General features: G+C 36.1%; 1 protein-coding gene across 7 annotated transcripts in view; it reads right to left on the reverse strand.

The window, feature by feature from the left end:
- MIPOL1 (mirror-image polydactyly 1) overlaps positions 1–21481 on the reverse strand; it is a 381774-nt gene that overhangs the window by 189909 nt on the left and 170384 nt on the right. For 6 of the 7 annotated variants that reach the window (XM_055291496.1, XM_055291492.1, XM_063645930.1 and 3 more), the window contains exon 10: positions 10268–10375. The exons of the other annotated variant lie outside the window; for it this stretch is intronic. In XM_055291496.1, coding sequence (XP_055147471.1) covers positions 10268–10375 — 108 coding nt within the window. The remainder of the gene's footprint in view (positions 1–10267; positions 10376–21481) is intronic. 7 annotated transcript variants of the gene reach the window in all.

Below are 21481 nucleotides of genomic sequence, written 5' to 3' on the forward strand. Positions count from 1 at the left end.
ATTTTTTATAAAAGTCTTTCTAATAGGTTGTTTTAAATGGCTTTTCTTTAATTCCTATGTTCTCCAGTGGGTTTTTTTCTCCTTTATTATAATGAGAATTCATTTGGAATTCCTAGATCTGAGGTTTTTGTCATTTGATAATTCTTAAAAATGTTAGTCATAATTTCTTTGTATCTTGCCTTTTCCCCATTCCCTTTGCTATCTTCTCTGAAATTCTGAATAGATTTATTTTAGCTCTTTTCCTCTGTTTTTTGTGTCTTTTAACATCTCTTTTATAATTTTCATGTATTTGTCTTTCTGGCTTCCATTTTCATACTTGCTTCCGATCTTTCAGTTTACTAATATTTTCCTAAACTGTAATCTGCTGTTCAATCTATTTGCTACATGTTTAATTTTGGTTATTTTATTTTAAATTTCTATAAGTTCAATCTAGTGATTGAATTAGATTTGACTAAACATGATTGAGTGGATTTTAAGTCATTTTTAGTCAGTTTACTTGATCTTGTTTTTATGCCTCTCTTTTTCCTAAAAGATAATAAACATGCTTATATCATAATGTGACAGAGACATTAAAATATCGGAACTATTTGTTGAACTATATGATTTTGCTGCCATATGTTTTTGCTGACTTTCATTACAAGTGCCTTTTTCTCTTATGTGTTTTCTGATTTCGTTTTCTGTGAGCTCAGGGTCTTTGAAATTTATATATAGGAATTATTAGATGCTTAATGTGAAGACAATTTCCTTTGGTCTGTTGTCTATGGGCACCCTCAGGACAGAACCATTTAAATTAAGTCCTCGGCTTTTAGAACCACACATGCAGCAAAAATTCAGGCTACCTATGTGGTTCTAAGCTTGCCCGAAAGCTGGCTGTGGATAATAAATTCTCAGAGATTTTTCCCCCTTCACAGTCAAGAAAGTCAAGTTCCCTTGCTATCTTATTTTTATGAAGGGCTTGCCTCTTGTTCACCTAAACACTAATGGTGTGATCATCAAGAACAGTAGTTTCAGAAGAGGATCTCTCATTATGATACTCACTGGCATAAATGTGCTCTTAGTTCTAACTCCTACCTGTCTTGCCCTCGCAGCCAATAATACAGAAGACCAAATTCACCAAGATTTGACAATTTTATTCAGAGTGAAAGATAGCTTCGGGCAATTACTTTTTTCCCATTTTTTTTTTAATTTTTTTATTTCTACTTTCTTTGCGGCCTTTGCAGATTCCTTATTTTATGGCTTTCTCAAGAGTATATTTTTTAAAAACTCTTAAAATATAAATTATTGGGCCAGGCACGGTGGCTCACGCCTGTAATCCCAACACTTTGGGAGGCCAAGGCAGGCGGCTGAGATCAGGAGTTCAAGACCAGCCTGACCAACAGGGAGAAACCCTATCTCTACTACAAATACAAAATTAGCCAGGTGTGTTGGCGCATGCCTGTAATCCCAGCTACTCGGGAGGCTGAAGCAGGAAAATTGCTTGAACCTGGGAGGCGAAAGTTGCGGTGAGCCAAGATCGTGCCATTGCACTCCAGCCTGGGCAACAAGAGCAAAATGCCGTCTCAAAAAAATAAATAAAATAAAATAAAATAGATAAATACACCGTCCTTTTTCATTATTTTTATCAGGAGGGTCACTCAAGATATCTGTATCTTCTTACATTGCAGAAAATGCAAGAATTAACAACGGTTTTTGAGTAGAAAAGTGTCACCTATGTTTCAGAATGATAGCTGATGGCAGCATGACAACTGCTTAAGAGATGAGAAACTGAGGATGAAATAATTAGTTAGGAGGGTACTACTATCATCTAGATCACGAACTTAATATAGGATAGACAATAAAAATCGCAGAGAAGTCTGGGCACAGTGGTTCAGGCCTGCAATCCCAGCACTTTGCGAGGCCCAATTAGGAGGCCTGGCTTCAGGCCAGGAGTTTGAGACCAGCCTAGTCATCATAGCAAGACTCTTGTCTCTCCAAGAAATTTAAAAATGAGCGGGGTGTGGTGGCATGCACCTGTAGTCATAGCTACTAAGGAGATTGAGGCAGAAGGGTCACTTGTGTCCAGGAATTGGTGGTTATAGTGAGCTATGATCATACAACTGCACTCCAGCCTGGGCAAAAAGAAACAGCCTGTCTCTTAAAAAAAAAAAAACAAAAAAAAAACAGGCACAAAAATAGGAAAGAAATAACCACCGCATTCCTGTCAAGACCGAATGCTGAATTGCTTTCTGGTGGGGGAAAGCTTGAAAGGATATGAAGATTATGTCAACTGTCTTAGCCTACATGCCTAGAAGGATGGTAGTACCATTAATTGATAAATGTTAATAGACCAATTTGGCAGTAAATAATAGAAAACCATAAAGAATGATTTAAAATATAGGGCTATTTTATCTTGCCCCCCCAAAAAGTTGCTGATGATATAGTTGCTTAACGTTCTGTCAGTGGCTCACTGGCTAAGAGGTTCAATGGTGTTACAGCCAGCTACCCTTGGCCTTTGTCTCATGACTATACAATGACTGCTGCAGTTTCAGACAGCACGTAATAAGAAGGGGGGAAGGAGTGATGTTTACTTCATCTGCCCTTATCTAAGGGAAACAAAAACCTTTACAAAGATGCCCCTCTTTCCTCCTCCCCTACTACTGTAGATTCGCTTTTATGTCTCACTGGTAAAAAGAAAAGCTGAGAAAGTATTTAACTTTTCCAGTGTCTATAGCAGAGTCATGCAAAGGAGAGTATGACTGGAAATAAATGTTGAGTTATAAAGTCAATAGTGTTTGACTCAGGTCCTGACTTCTTCCCGGGTAGAAGGCTTACAGAGTCAAATTAGGCATTTGGTTTCAAATTTGCTGTGGTTAAGCAGACATTAAGATATTCGAGTGGAAGAGCAGACATAGAGTCATTAGGACAAAAATGATAGGTGATGCCATAGGAAAAGATGACATTGAGAAGACTACAAAAAAGAAACATCAACTGCTGGTGAGAATATGGAGCAACAGAAGCTCTCATTCATTACTGGTGGGAAAGCAAAATGGTACAACTACCTTGGAAGATAACTGGCAGTTTCCTATAAAACTAAACATATTTTTACATATGATCCAGAAATTACACTCCTTAGTACATACTCAAATGAGCTGAAAACACCTGGGTCCATACAAACAAAATGCACATGGGTGTTCACAGAAACTTTATTCATAACTGTCAAAACTTGGAAGCAACAAAGATGCCTTTCAGTAGATGACTGAATAAATAAACTGTGGTATATCCACACAATTAAATGTGATTTAGCTGGTGCTAAGAGTTTAGCACCAGCAAACCTCCTAGCCCATGAGCCACTGACAGAACATTAAGCAACTATATCCTGATTTTTTTTTTGAGCAAGAGAGAAAAAAGCCCTATATTTTAAGTGCTTAAAAAAAAAAGGAGCTATAAAGCCATCGAAAGATATATGGGAATTTTAAATGCTGCATATTACTAAGTTATAGAAGCCAATATGAAAAGGCTACATATTCTATAATTCCAAATATATGACATTCTGCAAAAAGCAAAACTATGGAAACAGAAAAAAGCTGGTCAGGAGGGACCAACAGGCAGACCACAGAGGATATTTTGGGCAGTGAAACTGTCCTGCATGATACCATAATGACTACATAACATTATACATTTATCAAAAGCCACTCAATGTTCAACACCAAGCGAATTCTAATGTAAACTATGAACTTTTGGTTATAATGATGTGTCAATGTAGGTTCACTAACTATAACAAATGTACCACTCTGGTGCAGGATGTTGATAGTGGGAGAGGTTGTATGTCTGTGGGACCAGTGAATATATGAAAACTCTGTGTTTTACAATTTTGATGTGAACCTAAAACTACTCTAAAAAGCAAAGTTTATTTTAAAAAATAAGAATACGGAAATAACTAACCCAGAGAACATTTATTCTTTAGAAATAGATGGAAAAATAGGCACTAACAATTAAGACTAAGTAAGGAAGAGCAAACAAAGAGGAAAAAAGAAATGGGGATATGGTGACAGAAAACTACGGAAAGCCAGTCACAGGAGTAACTGCCTGTAACTGCCTACTTGGCAAGCTAAGGCAGGAGGACTGCTTGAGCCCAGGAGTTTGAGATTAGCCTGGGTAACATGGTGAGAATGAAAGAAAGAAAGAAAAAGAAGAGAAGAGAAGAGAAGAGAAAAGAGAGAAGAACAGGAAGAAGGAAAGAAAACTAGTGTGTCAAGAGGGTGGGACCCAACAAGACTGAAATGAGTTATTCTTCTTAGGTTGATTGGGACGTAAGGATAATACATAATAAATATCAAAGTTTTATTAACAATCAGAGCTCTTTTATAATCTAAGGAAGATTCAAGAAATTACATTGGACAGTTCCAATTGTAGGAAGGAAATGTGTGAGTAGGAAGGTAAATTAATAAATTAAAAAGGAGGCTGGGCATGGCAGCTCATGTCTGTAATCCCCACACTGTGGGAGGTCGAAGTGGAATGATCACTTGAGCCCAGGAGTTTCAGACCTCGTCTCTACAAATAATAAAATTAGCAGGGCATGGTGGCACATGCCATGATTCCAGCTATGTGAGAGGCTGAGGTGGGGGAATCACTTAAGCCAAGGTGGTTGAGGCTATAGTGAGCTGTGATTGTGACACTGCTCTCCAGTCTTGGTGACAGAGTGAGACGCTCATCTAAAAAAAATTATAATAATAATGAAAATAATTCTTAAAAAGGGTAGACAGACAGCCAAATCATGAAATGAACTCCCATTCTCAACTGCTACAAAAAGAATAAAATACCTAGGAATACAACTTACAAGGGATGTGAAGGACCTCTTCAAGGAGAACTACAAACCACTGCTCAATGAAATAAAAGAGGACACAAATAAATGGAAAAACATTCCATGCTCATGGATAGAAGAATAAATATCGTGAAAATGGCCATACTGCCCAAGGTAATTTATAGATACAATGCTATCGCCATCAAGCTAACACGAACTTTCTTCACAAAATTAGAAAAAGCTACTTTAAATTTCATATGGAACCAAAAAGGAGCCCACATAGCCAAGACAATCCTAAGCAAAAGAACAAAGCTGGATGCATCATGCTAACTGACTTCAAACTATACAAGGCTACAGTAACCAAAACAGCATGGTACTTGTAGCAAAACAGATATATAGACCAATGAAACAGAACAGAGGCCTCAGAAATAAGACCACACATCTACAACGATTTGGTCTTTGAGAAACCTGACAAAAACAAGCAATCGGGAAAGGATTCCCTATTTAATAAATGGTATTGGGAAAACTGGCTAGCCATATGCAGAAAACTGAAACTGGATCCCTTCCTTATATCTTATACAAAAATTAACTCAAGATGGATTAAAGACTTAAACATAAGACCTAACACCATAAAAACCCCAGAAGAAAACCTAGGCAATACCATTCAGGACACAGGCATGGGCAAAGACTTCATGACTAAAACACCAAAAGCGATGGCAACAAAAGTCAAAATAGACAAATGGGATCTAATTAAAGTAAGGAGCTTCCACACAGCAAAAGAAACTACTATCAGAGTGAATAGGCAACCTACAGACTGGGAGAAAATTTTTGCAATCTACCCATCTGACAAAGGGCTAATATCCAGAATCTACAAATAACTTAAACAAATTTACCCCCAAAAAAACAAACAACCCCATCAAAAAGTGGGCAAGGGATATGAACAGACACTTCTCAAAAGAAGACATTTATGCAGCCAACAAACATATGAAGAAAAGCTCATCATCACTGTCATTAGAGAAATGCAAATCAAAACCACAATGAGATACCATCTCATGCCAGTTAGAATGGTGATCATTAAAAATCAGGAAACAACAGATGCTGGAGAGGATGTGGAGAAATAGGAATGTTTTTACACTGTTGGGAGTGTAGATTAGTTCAACTATTGTGGAAGACAGTGTGGTAATTCCTCAAGGATCCAGAACTAGAAATACCATTTGGCCCAGCAATCCCATTACGGGGTATATACCCAAAGGATTATAAATCATTCTACTATAAAGACACATGCACACTTATGTTTATTGCAGAACTGTTCACAATAGCAGACTTGGAAGCAGCCCAAATGCCCATCAATGATAGACTGGATAAAGAAAATGTGGCACATATACACCATGGAATGCTATGCAGCCATCAAAACGTATGAGTTTATGTCCTTTGCAGGGACATGGACAAAGCTGGAAATCATCATTCTCAGCAAACTAACACAGGAACAGAAAACCGAACACCACATGTTCTCACTCATAAGTGGGAGTTTAACAATGAGAACACATGGACACAGAGAGGGGACCATCACACATGGGGGCCTGTTGGGGGTTGGGGCGCTAGGGGAGGAGAAATACCTAATGTGGATGATGGGTTAATGGGTGCAGCAAGCCACCATGGCATGTGTATATCTATGTAACAAACCCGCATGTTCTGCACATGTACCCCAGAACTTAAAAAGTGTAATTAAAAAAAAAAAGCATAGAAAGGCAATATATATGAATTTTCTTATTAAGTTTGATGTCTACGTATTTATATCTAATGCAAATTTATTTTAAAAACATTATATGTTTAAGGCTGGGCTTGGTGACTCATGCCTGTAATCCTAGCACTTTGGGAGGCTGAGGCAGGCAGATCACTTGAGGCCAGGAGCTCGAGACCAGTGTGGGCATTGTGGCAAAACCCCGTCTCTACTAAAAATACAAAAATTAGCCAGCGTGCTGGTGCATGCCTATAATCTCAGCTACTTGGGAGGCTGAGGCCGGAGAATCACTTGAACCTGGCAGGCAGAAGTTGCAGTGAGCTGAGATCGAGCCACTGCACTCCAGCCAGGGTGACTGAGTAAGACTCTGTTTCAGAACGAAGAAACAAACAAACAAAATTACATGTTCAAAAACATGTTCTTCCAGAAACCAATTTCTTAACATAAGTAGATAAAATTTACTTTAAACAAGAAAATAAGCTGTTTTTTAAAAAAAGTAACTTTCAGAATATGTATACTAGTATCAGTATAATTCAGTCCCTTATCCTGTAGAGACCACTGTGTTTTGCTTGTTATTAGGGAAAATAGAAAACATAAAAGTAGGAGAAACAGTGCTATGCCTTGCAATTTTTTTTTTTTTTTTTTTTGAGATGGAGTCTTACTCTGTTGCCCAGGCTGGAATGCAGTGGCACAATCTCTGCTCACTGCAACCTCTGCCTCCTCGGCTGAAGCAATTCTCCTGCCTCAGCCTCCTGAGTAGCTAGGATTACAGGCACCCACCACCACGCCTTGCTCATTTTAGTATTATTTAGTAGAGACGAGTTTTCATTATGTTGGCCAGGCTGATGTAGAACTCTTGATCTCAAGTGATCCACCCACCTCAGCCTCCCTAAGTGCTGGGATTACAGGTGTGAACCACCACGCCTAGCCTGCAAAATTATCTAGTATAATTGCATCCTACGTTAAAAAGAATGCTTATAAATGATCACCAAAAATCTAATCTTAGTCTCTACCATAAAAAGTCATTTAGAAAAAAATCTCTGGTTATTTGAACAAATAAAGACATTATTATTAAAATGACACTAGATTATTAAAAAGTATTTCCTTATGTGATAACTGATTTTGCCATAATTATTTTGGAAAGTTTCATGTAATCTGTGACCATTAATTGTGATTGTTTCCCCCCAAATATGTCTCTAGAACTATTACCTTCAGGAATTTCAGTGTAATTCAATAAAATAAAGCATGAATTGTTCAGTTTTTACCCCACTCAAGTTGAATTTAATAGTGATATTAATAACAGTACTATTTATAATAAAATACTAAAAATATTATTGGCAAACTGAAAGCGTTAGAGACAGTGAATTGTTTTTAAAGAGTTGTTCCTGACACTTATTAGATACTAAATATTAAATCAGTTAACCAAAAAATGATACTTACAAATAAGTTGTAAAAGATAAATACATTGCTCAGAAAGGAGGCAAACTGTTCACTCACCAGATAGCTTGGTAGTAAACTTATTATTCATAACTCATATGACAACTTAAAGGTACATAGTGCTATAATTAATGCATCAAATGAAAAACAAAAACTTCCTGGAAGGTAATTTTTAAAAAATGATTCAGAATAAAGCAAATGTTTTATAATTGACCTAATTTTCAGAACAAATTTAGAGCTTCTAATGAGGAAATATGGCATAAAATTAATAAAAAATTATTCAGTCAGTGTTATGCAAGACAGACCATTTTAAAACAAGCTTAAATGAACACAGATGCTTAAAAAAGATTGAGTTGATCAGTTTTAAAAAATTAATTCTTCCTCTCATCTTCACCAAGAATTTAAGCTAGCTTACTTAATGAATGTTATGAAGGATTAAAAGACAACAGAAAAATTTGAGACCTTTGCAAAAAAAAGATGAGCAACTAGAAAAGATTTTAATATAGTATATTTGTCAGGAGTGAAAATATAGCTACATTGTTTTAAATTAGATAGTAGTCTTCAGTTAGCAGAAATTTCTATCTTATGGGGGTTTAATGTTTGTTTTCAACTTATCTATTTCCAGCCTGGCCAACATGGTGAAACCTCGACTCTACTAAAAACACAAAAATTAGCCAGGCGTGGTGGTGGACACCTGTGGTCTCAGCTACCCGGGAGGCTGAGGCCGGAAAATCGCTTGAACCCAGGAGGCAGAGTCTGAAGTGAGCCGAGATCGTACCACTGCACTCAAACCTGGGCAATGAAGCGAGACTCTGTCTCAAAAAAAAAAAAAATTATTCTATCTATTTCCTTATTTCTCTCCATAAATAGCACCTATCATTTCATTAAATTAAACAGAAACACACAACCAGAAGTGCCAGAATAAAGATTATGAAATTAATATATACTTAACACATTAGAATTTTTATCTTAGGTGCTGTTTTAAATGGAGACTGCCATATCATATTAAGCCCATTAAATCTCTTCCCTAACACTGACGATAAATTAGCACACATTATGGAAGCTGCTTTTCAAATACTGTTTTCTATTTTGCAAGTATACATTTTAAAAATTATTATTAGTTTTCATAAAATAGTAAATTCCTTGGGAATAATTAGAAATAATCACAGCAATCTATAATTTGTTCCTTTCTCATTTATTGTTTTCATCTATCTAAAGCAAAAAGTGCATTAAACAAATATAACAAAGTTATTATAAGCCTACCACTAAGAATATCAAAATGAAGTTAAATACATTTTGTGGAAAAATCTGACTTCTACCAAATCTTATACTTCTTAGACAGATTAAAAATATTTTCTACATTAAAATGTCACCATTTTCCTCAATTTTGGTACATGATTCCAGCTTAGTGAATTACACAGCTAATGCCATGATATTGCTCTGTAATATGCAGCAAAAAAAACAAATTTAAGACAGCAAAGTAGAATATAACATTCTTGGTGGCAAATCTTTTCTTATTGTACAATAAAAACAATGATGAATCTTTTCTGTTTCTCATGGATTTCTTTTTTTAAACCTTAACAGGTTAGCATGAGAATGCAAGCACCCTGAGGGTAGAGACAACTACTGTGTACAGGCACTATACTGGGAACTGGGCAAAAGATAAAAAGTAGAACGAAAAGTCAGAAGTACCTTAAGAAAAAAATATAATTAGTAGAATTAAAACCATGTCCTTTTTCATAATTACTCGATCTATATTACAATGAGACAGAACTTTTTGTCATGAAATGTGTATTTCACTTGTTTAAAGTTCTAGTTGAATTTATTATTTAACATCTTTCTTTCTCTTTTATTGTAACATTCTAAGTACCTCTTCATTTCCCAAACACATTCACATATACTTCAAGGACTGTCAGTTCTGTGAATATTACAAGTCCTTTTAAAAATTATTTTAATAAATATTGATGCAAAGCAAAGGCCCATGATTTAATTTTTTTTCTTTTAATATGGTCACTTTTTATTAACTACAAAAGGTAATGATATAAAAAAGAAACAGAATAAACATGTACCAAAAGTTATTAATATACCACCACTCAAAATTCAGAAAATGTGTTGTTTTCACGTACACATACATGAAATAAAATAATACCATAACAGAAGGGTGCTGTATCTGTGTTTAAAGAAGGGGTTGTTGGCAAACACCACAGCTCACTTCTGCTGAAATGTACACAACTGATATATGCAGCACAGAAAGCTGGCACCAAAGGCTTACAACCTTAATTTGCCTGCAAGAAGGAACGGAGATTTACCTTCAGAGCACGTTCTTGATTGTTTTCAGCAGTCAGATGTCTCATGTTGTTTGCTGAAGTCTGGTTCTGCTCTTTCAGATGATGAAGCTCCTGCTCTAACCATTTGCACTGCCACAGGGGAAGAATCCCATTAAGTAAAGGAGTTATAGCATTTTTTTCACCAAGCCACATGAATTAATGTAAATAATATCATTGTATTCTCTAAAAGACAAGGTTTTTTTTTTTTTGCAACATGAATGGTAAGTAAAAGTAATGTTAAATACAATAAATAAAAATATGCTTATAGTATTCTAAAAAGTCAATTATAATTTTCAGTTAGTTTATTAATCTGAATGTTATATAAATCACAAAAATACTTTTATAAAATTAAGGTCAAACCATATTTAAAATTATTTTCTTCTTTGACCAAATGGTTCTGATTATCTGTTGGTTGAATAAAAGTGTGCTTCTAAAAATCATATTGGATTCTAAATAAACTACAACATGATATTGTATGATCACATTTTATTAATAGTTAAAAATAAAAATTATAAGGTATACATTCAGAAATATTTCTAGCTTTTAGAAATATCTAAGGAAGCAATTTTATAGGGAAAAAAGCAATAGCCAAAGAGTGTCAAGACTTGGAAACAGATAAAGAATTGAGTGTTTTTAATTTCTCCCATTTTGACCAAATTTTACTTTTAAGTAAAAGTGGTAACAGATACATGAAATGACCACTTTCACCTGTTTGGAATACAAGTAAAGAATATAAGAGAATATAAGTAAAAAAAAAAAGTAAAAGTTTCAATGAGCCAATAGAAGCATCTATGTTCAAAAAATTTTTGAAATATCTTGCCATTTGAATACAAGATTTCAATATAAATATGTAAAACACTTCACATAATAATTACACAGGCTATAAAACGGGGTGCTGCAAATTAGGACAATAGGAAGATACACGGGGGATTAAAGAAATAAAGTACTAAACCCATCACTGAGGAAAATGTTAAAAACCATTCCTTAATTTATCTATTTTAAAATTAGAATATTTACAAACTAATAAGGACACATACTGATTTAAGATCTGGAAAAAGTTCTTTCTAGGTTATTTGACAAATGGATAGTTGTCATAATGGATGAATAAAAAAATCATTACTTATTATGTTGCAATCATGACGCAGCTATCATCCAAAATGACATTTCTTACTACTCTGATTTCTTCTGCCTCTGACCCAAATAATATTAGGCAGTATGTACCAATATTTCACAACTTTGAGTAATATACAAAATGTTTTAGAAGAAAAAGTCTTATTAGACTCCTGATATTGACTTAGATTGCCGAATGATGTTTGCGTACAAATATGAAATTGAGTATTACACTTCATGCATATATAATACAATTATAAAATCAAAACGCACTTAAAAATAAATAACCATAATATCAAGGCATTTCTAATCAACATTAATTTAATTTAGCAGATAGTTTTGTTGAAACTAAATTCTCCAAATATGATAAAATACTGACTTAGTGCAGATTTTTTTACATTGCCATGTCTATTCCATAATGAGCTGTATGATAACTTACTTCACCTATCACATTTTTAAAAATTTACTTGAAAATTTTGTGACACGTATTATGTGGCATTTATTTTCAGGAGACACATGATCTACATATTAAACTGTGTCTCTGTCTTTTATAGCCAGTAACAAAATATTTGGTCAGAATGCAATCAAATCACAGTGTGTCTTACTGAGGACACAAATTATGACCCAAGAAAATGAATATGGCATAGCCCTAACTGCCACGATACAGTAGAGATATCCTCTACTAAATTATCCTTTACATTTTCAATTAAATTTAATATAAAATTATTAAGATTAAAATGTAATAACTAAGTATGATCTATAAGGATTCAAAGGTGGGGCAGATTATTTTGGCTATGGGAGAAAGAATGTTTCATGGAGCTGCTGACATCTGAGTTCGGCTTGTTTTGGGCATGTGATTTTGTAAGCTGACACTGGAGAAAGAAGAATACAGGAGAAAAGAAATGAAAGTAGAAACTTCAGAAGTGTATCTGAAGAAAAAGAGGATGCACGGTCAAGAGTTGTGTGACCATCTATTATTTTCATTCCAAATAAATTAGAAATCACCCAGGAATAGGGATTTTTCCAAACTACATGGTAGAAACATAAAAAATTCACTCATTCATGCTCAAGAAATAAATGCTAAATGTTCTTGTAAAATAAATATTTGCAGCGTATTTAACTACATTAAATGTTTATTTAAATTTATGTAATCCTATATTATTTCTTCATTTGACATTATCCTTGAAAATCCTAACATATTCCCCACAATTGCATATTTATGTGTAATTTCTACTGGTTTGTTTCTTTTTACTTTTATTAAACTCTGTAATTTTGAAATTTGTTTTGAAGCAATGGGATTGAACAATTTATTCATCAGGAAGTGGCATACTATATTAATTACTGCCACTCTATAATTTCATAAAATAGTTATAAAGCAGATAAAGATCCTATCCTTTAATCACATCTCGAATTTTATTGATATTCTCACCAAATTAATTTCTCAAAATGTTTATATTTTTAATTGTTAAATTTGTCATTTAAATTATACAGAAAGGGCAGGAGTAGCTATGCTTATATAAGACAAAACAAATTTCAAGACAAAAACTCTAAGGAAAGACAAAGAAGGTCATTATATAATGATAAAGTGGTCAATTCTGCTAGAGGATACAGCAATTTTAAATATATATGCACTCAACATTTGAGCACCCATATATATATATGGCAAGTACTATTAGAGCTAAAGAGAGATACAGGCTCCAATACAATAATAGCTGGATATATCAACATCCCACTTTCAGAGATGAACATATTTTCCATAAAGAAAATCAACAAAGAAACTTCAGACTGAATCTGAACTATAGACCAAATGGATCTACTAGATAGTTATAGAACATTTCATCCAATGGCCGCAGAATGCACATTCTTTTCTTCAGCACATGGAGTATTCTCATGGATAGATCATATGTTAGGTCACAAAACAAGTCTTAAAACATTAAAAAAACTGAAATAATATCAAACATCTTCTCTAACCACAATAGAAGAAAACTAGAAATTAATAACAAGAGGAATTCTGGAAACTACACAAACACATCAAAATTAAACAATACGCTCCTGAATGACCATGGGTCGGTGAAGAAATTAAGAAGAAAACTGAAAAACTTATTGAAACAAACGATAATGGAAACACAACATGACTACAGGATATAGCAAAAGTAGTACTAAGAGGAAAGCTTACAGCAATAAGAGCCTACAGCAAAAGAGAAGAAAAACCTCAAACAAACAACCTAACAATGCATCTTAAAGAACTAGAAAAGAAAGAGCAAACCAAACCCCAAATTAGTAGAAGAAACAATAAAGATCAGAGCAGAAATGAATAAATTTGAAACGAAAAAAAATACAAGAGATCAATATAACAAAAGCCAGACTAAGAAAAAAGGAGAGAAAATCCAAATAAGTAAACTCAAAGATGAAAAGAGATACTATAAACAATATGACAGAAATTCAAAGGATTATTAGTGGCTACTATGAGCAACTATATGCCAATAAGTTGACAAGTCTAGAAGAAATGGACACATTCCTAGACACAAACAATCTACCGAGATTGAGCCAGGAAGAAATCCAAAACCTGAACAGACCAAGAGCAAGAAATGAGATCGAAGCCATAATAAAAAGTATCCCAGTAAAGAAAAGCCTTGGACCTGATGGCTTCACTGCTGAATTCTAACAAATATTTAAAGAACAACAAATACCAATCCTACTCAAACTATTCCGGAAAACAGAAGGAGAGGGAAGACTTCCAAACACATTCTACAAGGCCAGTATTATAATACCAAAACAAGACAAAGACACATCAAAAAAAGAAAACTGTAGGCCAATATCTCTGATGCATATTGATGCAAAAATCCTCAACAAAATACTAGCAAATGAGTTAAATAATACGTTAAAAAGATCATGCATCATGACTAAGTGGGATTTATCCCTGGGATGCAAGGATGATTCAACATATGCAAATCAATCAATGTGATACATCACGTCAACGGAGTGAAGGACAAAAACCATATGATCATTTCAATAGATGCTGAAAATGCATTTGATGAAATTTAACATCACTTCATGATAAAAACACTCAAAAAATTGGGTATACAAGGAATGTACATTAACATAATAAAAGCCACATATGAGAGACCCACAACAAACATCATACTGAATGGGGAAAAACTGAAAGCCTTTCCTCTAAGATCTGGAAAACAACAAGGATGCCCACTTGCACCGCTGTTATTCAATATAGTACTGGAAGTCCTAGCCAGAGCAATCTGACAAAAGAAAGAAAGAAAGAAAGAAAGAAAGAAAGAAAGAAAGAAAGAAAGAAAGAAAGAAAGAAAGAAAGAAAGAAAGGAAGGAAGGAAGGAAGGAAGGAAGGAAGGAAGGAAGGAAGGAAGGAAGAAAGAAAAGAAAGAAAGGGCATCCAAACTGGAATGGAAGAAGTCAACTTATCCTTGTTTGCAGATGATATGATCATATATTTGGAAAAACCTGAAGATTCCACATACACACAAAAAAACTGTTAGAATTGATAAACAAATTCAGTAAGGTTGCAGGATACAAAATCAACATACAAAAATCAATAGCATTTCTATATGACAACAGTGAAAAATCTGAAAAAGAAATTTTAGAAAACACTCCCATTTATCACAGCTACAGATGAAATTAAATACCAAGAGATTAATTTAACCAAAGAAATACAAGATCTCTATAATGAAAAGTATAAAACACTGATGAAAGAAATTAAAGAGAACACCAAAAAAATGAAAAGACAGTTCATGTTCATGGATTGGAAGAGTCAATATTGTAGAAATGTAGGTGCTACCCAAAGCAATATACAGATTCAATGCAATCTCTATCAAAATACCAATGACATTCTTCACAGAAATAGAAAAAACAATCCCCAAATGTATATGGAACCAGAAGAGATTCAGAAGAGCCAAAGTTACCCTAAGCAAAAAGAACAAAATTGGAGGAATCTCTTTACCTCACTTTAAGTTATACTACAGAGCCAGAGTAACAAAACAGCATGGTTCTGACATAAAAACACATAGACCAATGGAACAGAATAGAAAACCCAGAAACAAATCCACACACCTACAGTGAACTAATTTTTAACAAAAGTGCCAAGAACATACACTGGGGAAAAGACAGTCTCTTCAATAAATGGTGCTGGGAAAACTGGATTTCCATATGCAGAAGAATAAAACTAGACAACTAACCCTTGCCATATACAAAAATCAAATCAAAATGGATGAAAGACTTAAATCTAAGGCTTCAGATTATGAAACTACTACAGAAAATACAAGGGAAAATCTCCAGGACATTGCTCTAAGCAAAAATTTCCTGGTTTCCATTCCAAGATAGCCAAATAGGAACAGCTCCAGTCTGCAGATTCAAGCATGATCCACGTAGAAGACTGCTGATTTCTGCATTTCCAACTGAGGCACCTAGTTCATCTCATTGGGATTGGTTAGACAGTGGGTGCAGCCCACGGTGGGTGAGCCAAAGCAGGGCAGGGTGTCACCTCACCCGGGAAGCGCAAGGGGTCGGGAGGATTTCCCTTTCCTAGCCAAGGGAAGCAGTAACAGACTGTACATGGAAAAATGGGACATTCCAGCCCAAATACTGTGCTTTTCCCACGGTCTTAGCAACCGGCAGACCAGGAGATTTTCTCCCATGCCTGGCTCGGCAGGTGACATGCCCACAGAGCATGGCTCACTGCTAGCCCAGCAGTCTGAGATCGACCTGTGAGGCTGTAGCTTGGCTGGCAGAGGGGCATCCGCCATTACTGAGGCTTAAGTAGGTAAACAAAGCAGCCAGGAAACTTGAACTGGGCAGCACCCACCGCAGCTCAGAAGGCCTACTGCGTCTATACACTCCACCTTTGTGGGCAGGGCATAGCTGAACAAATGGCAGCGGACAACTTCTGCAGACTTAAATGTCCCTGTCTGATACCTCCAAAGACAGCAGTGGTTCTCCCAGAGCGGCGTTTGAGCTCTTGAGCTCTGCGAATGGACAGACTGCCTCCTCAAGTAGGTCCCTGACAATCATGTAGCCTAACTGGAAGATACCCCACAGTGGGGCCGGCAGACACCTCATACAGCTGGATGCCCCTCTGGCACGAAGCTTCCAGAAAAAGGATCAGACAGCAATATTTGCTGTTCTACAATATTTACTGTTCTGCAGCCTCCACTGGTGATACGCAGGCAAACAGGGTCTGGAGTGGACCTCCAGCAAACTCCAGCAGACCTGCAGCTGAGGGACCTGACTGTTAGATGAAAAACTAAGAAACAGAAAGGAATAGTTTTAACATCAACAAAAAGGACACCTACACCAAAACCCCAACTGTAGGTCAAGAACGTCAAAGACCAAAGGCAGATAAATACATAAAGATGGGGAGAAACCAGAGCAGAAAAGCTGAAAATTCTAAAAACCAGAGTGCCTCTTCTCCTCCAAAGGATCGCAGCTCCTCAGCAGCAATGGAACAAAGCTGGATGGAGAATGACTTTGACAAGTTGACAGAAGTAGGCTTCAGAAGGTCAGTAGTAACAAACTTCTCCAAGCTAAAGGAGCATGTTCTAACCCATGGCAAGGAAGCTAAAAATCTTGAAAAAAGGTTACACGAACAATTAACTAGAATAAACAGTGTAGAGAAGACCTTAAATGACCTGATGGAGCTGAAAACCATGGCACAAGAATGTCATGACGCATGCACAAGCTTCGGTAGCTGATTCAATCAAGTGGAAGAAAGGGTATCAGTGGTAGAAGATCAAATTAATGAAATAAAGCAAGGGGAGAAGTTTAGAGAAAAAAGAGTAAAAAGAAACAAACAAAGCCTCCAAGAAATATGGGACTATGTGAAAAGACCAAATCTACATTTGATTGGTGTACCTGAAAGTGATGGGGAGAATGAAACCAAGTTGGAAAACACTCTGCAGGATATTATCCAGGAGAACTTCCCCAACCTAGCAAGGCAGGACAACATTCAAATTCAGAAAACACAGAGAACACCACAAAGATACTGCTTGAGAAGAGCAACCCCAAGACACGTAATTATCAGATTCACTAAGGTTGAAATAAAGGAAAAAATGTTAAGGGCAACCAGAGAGAAAGGTCAGGTTACCCACAAAGGGAAGCCCATCAGACTAACTGCTGATCTCTCGGCAGAAACCCTACAAGCTAGAAGAGAGTGGGGGTCAATATTCAACATTCTTAGAAAAGAATTTTCAACCCAGAATTTCATATCCAGCCAAACTAAGCTTCATAAGTGAAGGAGAAATAAAATCCTTTACAGACAACCAAATGCTGAGAGATTTTGTCACCACCAGGCTTGCCTTACAAGAGCTCCTGAAGGAAGAACTAAACAGAAAGGAACAACTAGTATTAGCCACTGCAAAAACATGCCAAATTGTAAAGACCACCAATGCTATGAAGAAACTGCATCAATTAATGGGCAAATTAGCCAGCTAACATCATAATGACAGGATCATATTCACACATAACAATATTAATCTTAAATGTAAATGGGCTAAATGCCCCAATTAAAGGACACAGACTGGCAAATTGGATAGGGTCAAGACCCATCAGTGTGCTGTATTCAGGAGACCCATCTCACATGCAGAGACACACATAGCTCAAAACAAAGGGAAGGAGGAAGATCTACCAAGCAAATGGAAAGCAAAAAAAAGCAGGCACTGAAATCCTAGTCTCTGATAAAACAGACTTTAAACCAACAAAAATCAAAAGAGACAAAGAGCACTTTGAAAGGCCAAGGTGGGCAGATCACAAGGTCAGGAGATTGAGACCATCCTGGCTAACATGGTGTAACCTGGACGCTACTAAAAATACAAAAAATTAGCTGGGCGTGGGGGTGGGCGCCTGTAGTCCCAGCTAATCGAGAGGCTGAGGGAGGAGAATGGCGTGAACCCGGGGAAGGCGGAGCTTGCATTGGGCCGAAATTGTGCCACTGCACTTCAGGCTGAGCGAGAGCCAAAAAAAAAAAAAAAAGAGAGAGAGAGAGGGAGAAACAAAAAAGGCCATTACATAATGGTAAAGGGATCAATTCAACAAGGAGAGCTAACTATCCTAAATATATAGGCACCCAATACAGAAACACCCAGATTCATAAAGCAAGTCCTTAGAGACGTACAAAGAGACATAGACTCCCACACAATAGTAAGGGGAGAACTTAACAGCCCACTGTCAATATTAGACTGATCAATGAGAGAGAAGGTTAACCAGGAAAGAAAAGGATATCCAGGACCTGAATGCAGCTCTGCACCAAGTGGACCTAATAGACATCTACAGAACTCTTCACCCCAAATCAACAGAATATATATTCTTCTCAGCACCACATTGCACTTATTCTAAAATTGACCACATAATTGGAAGTAAAGCACTCCTTAGCAGATGTAAAAGAACAGAAATCACAACAAACTGTCTCTCAGACCACAGTGCAACCAAATTAGAACTCAAGGTTAAGAAACTCACTCAAAACTGCACAACTACATAAATGCTGAACAACCTGCTCCTAAATGACTACTAGGTAAATAATGAAATGAAGGCAGAAATAAAGATGTTCTTTGAAACCAATGAGAGCAAAGATACAACGTAACAGAATCTCTGGGACACATTTAATGCAGTGTGTAGGCGGAAATTTATAGCACTAAATGCCCACAAGAGAAAGCAGGAAAGAGCTAAAATTGACATCCTAACATCACAATTAAAAGAACTAGAGAAGTAAGAGCAAACACATTCAAAAGCTACCAGAAGGCAAGAAATAATTAAGATCAGAGCAGAACTGAAAGAGATAGGGACACAAAAAAACTCTTCAAAAAATCAATGAATCCAGGAGCTGGTTTTTTGAAAAGATCAACAAAATTGATAGACTGCTAGCAAGACTAATGAAGAATAAAAGAGAGAAGAATCAAATAGACCCAATAAAAAATGATAAAGAGGATATCACCACCGATCCCACAGAAATACAAACTACCATCAGAGAATACTATAAACACCTCTATGCAAATAAACTAGAAAAACTAGAAGAAATGGATAAATTCCTGGACACATACACCCTCCCAAGACTAAACCAGGAAGAGCTTGAATCTCTGAATAGACCAATAACAGGCTCTGAAATTGAGGTAATAATTAATAGCCTACCAAACACAAAAGTCCAGGACCAGATGGATCACATCCGAATTCTACCAGAGGTACAAAGAGGAGATAGTACCATTCCTTCTGAAACTATTCCAATTAATAGAAAAAGAAGGAATCCTCCCTAACTCATTTTATGAGGCAAGCATCATCCTGATACCAAAGCCTGGCAGAGACACAACAAAAAAAGAGAATTTTAGACCAATATCCCTGATCAACACTGATGCGAAAATCCTCAAAAAATACTGGCAAACCGAATCCAGCAGCACATTAAAAAGCTAATCCACCAAGATCAAGTCGGCTTCATCCCTGGGATGCAAGGCTGGCTCAACGTATGCAAATCAGTAAACATAATCCATCACATAAACAGAACCAATGACAAAAACCACATGATTATCTCATTAGATGCAGAAAAGGCCTTCGACAAAATTCAACAGCGCTTCATGCTAAAAACTCACAATAAACTAGATATTGATGGAATGTATCTCAAAATAATAAGGGCTATTTATGACAGACCCACAGCCAATATCATAGTAAATGGGAAAAAACTGGAAGCATTCCCTTCGAAAACCGGCACAACAAAAGGATGCCCTCTCTCACCACTCCTATTTAACACAGTGTTGGAAGTTCTGGCCAGGGCAATCAGGCAAGAAAATAAATAAAAGGTATTCAATTATGAAAAGTGGAAGTCAAAGTTTGCAGATGACAGGATTGTATATTTAGAAAACCCCATCATCTCAGTCCAAAATCTCCTTAAGCTGATAAGCAAATTAAGCAAATTCTCAGGATACAAAATCAATGTTCAAAAATCAAAAGTATTCCTATACACCAATAACAGACAGAGAGCCAAATCATGAGTGAACTCCCATTCATAATTGCTACAAAGAGAATAAAATACCTAGGAATACAACTTACAAGAGATGTGAAGGACCTCTTCAAGGAGAACTACAAACCACTGCTCAACTAAATAAAAGAGGACACAAACAAATGGAAGAACATTCTATGCTCATGGATAGAAATAATCAATATCATGAAAATGGCCATACTGCCCAAGGTAATTTATAGATTTAATGCTATCCGCATCAAGCTACCACTGACTTTCTTCACGGAATTGGAAAAAAACTACTTTAAAGTTCATATGGAACCAAAAAAGAGCCCACATTGCCAAGACAATCCTAAGCAAAAAGAACAAAGCTGGAAGCATCACGCTACCTGACTTCAAACTACACTACAAGGCTACAGTAACCAAAACAGCATGGTACTGGTACCAAAACAGATATATAGACCAATGGAACAGAACAGAGTCCTCAGAAACAACATCACACATCTACAACCATTTGGTCTTTGACAAACCTGACAAAAACTAGCAATGAGGAAAGGATTCCCTATTTAATAAATGGTGCTGGGAAAACTGGCTAGCCATATGTAGAAAGCTGAAACTGGATCCCTTCCTTATACCTTATACAAAAATTAATTCAAGATGGATTAAAGACTTACATGTTAGACCTAAAACAATAAAAACCCTAGAAGAAAACCTACGCAATACCATTCCAGACATAGGCATGGGCAAGGACTTCATGACTAAAACACCAAAAGCAATGGCAACAAAAGCCAAAATTGACAAATAGGATCTGATTAAACTAAAGAGCTTCTGCACAGCAACAGAAACTACCATCAGAGTGAACAGGCAACCTGCAGAATGGGAGAAAATTTTTCTAATCTACCCATCTGACAAAGGGCTGATATCCAGAATCTACAAAGAACTTTAACAAATTTACAAGAAAAAAACAACCCCATGAAAAAGTGGGCAAAGGATATTAACAGACACTTCTCAAAAGAAGACATTCATGCAGCCCACAGACACTGAAAAAATGCTCATCATCACTGGTCATCAGAGAAATGCAAATCAAAACCACAATGAGATACCATCTCACACAATTTAGAATG

The sequence above is a fragment of the Symphalangus syndactylus genome, chromosome 9, assembly GCF_028878055.3.
Source record: "Symphalangus syndactylus isolate Jambi chromosome 9, NHGRI_mSymSyn1-v2.1_pri, whole genome shotgun sequence".
NCBI classification, from domain to species: Eukaryota; Metazoa; Chordata; class Mammalia; order Primates; family Hylobatidae; genus Symphalangus; species Symphalangus syndactylus.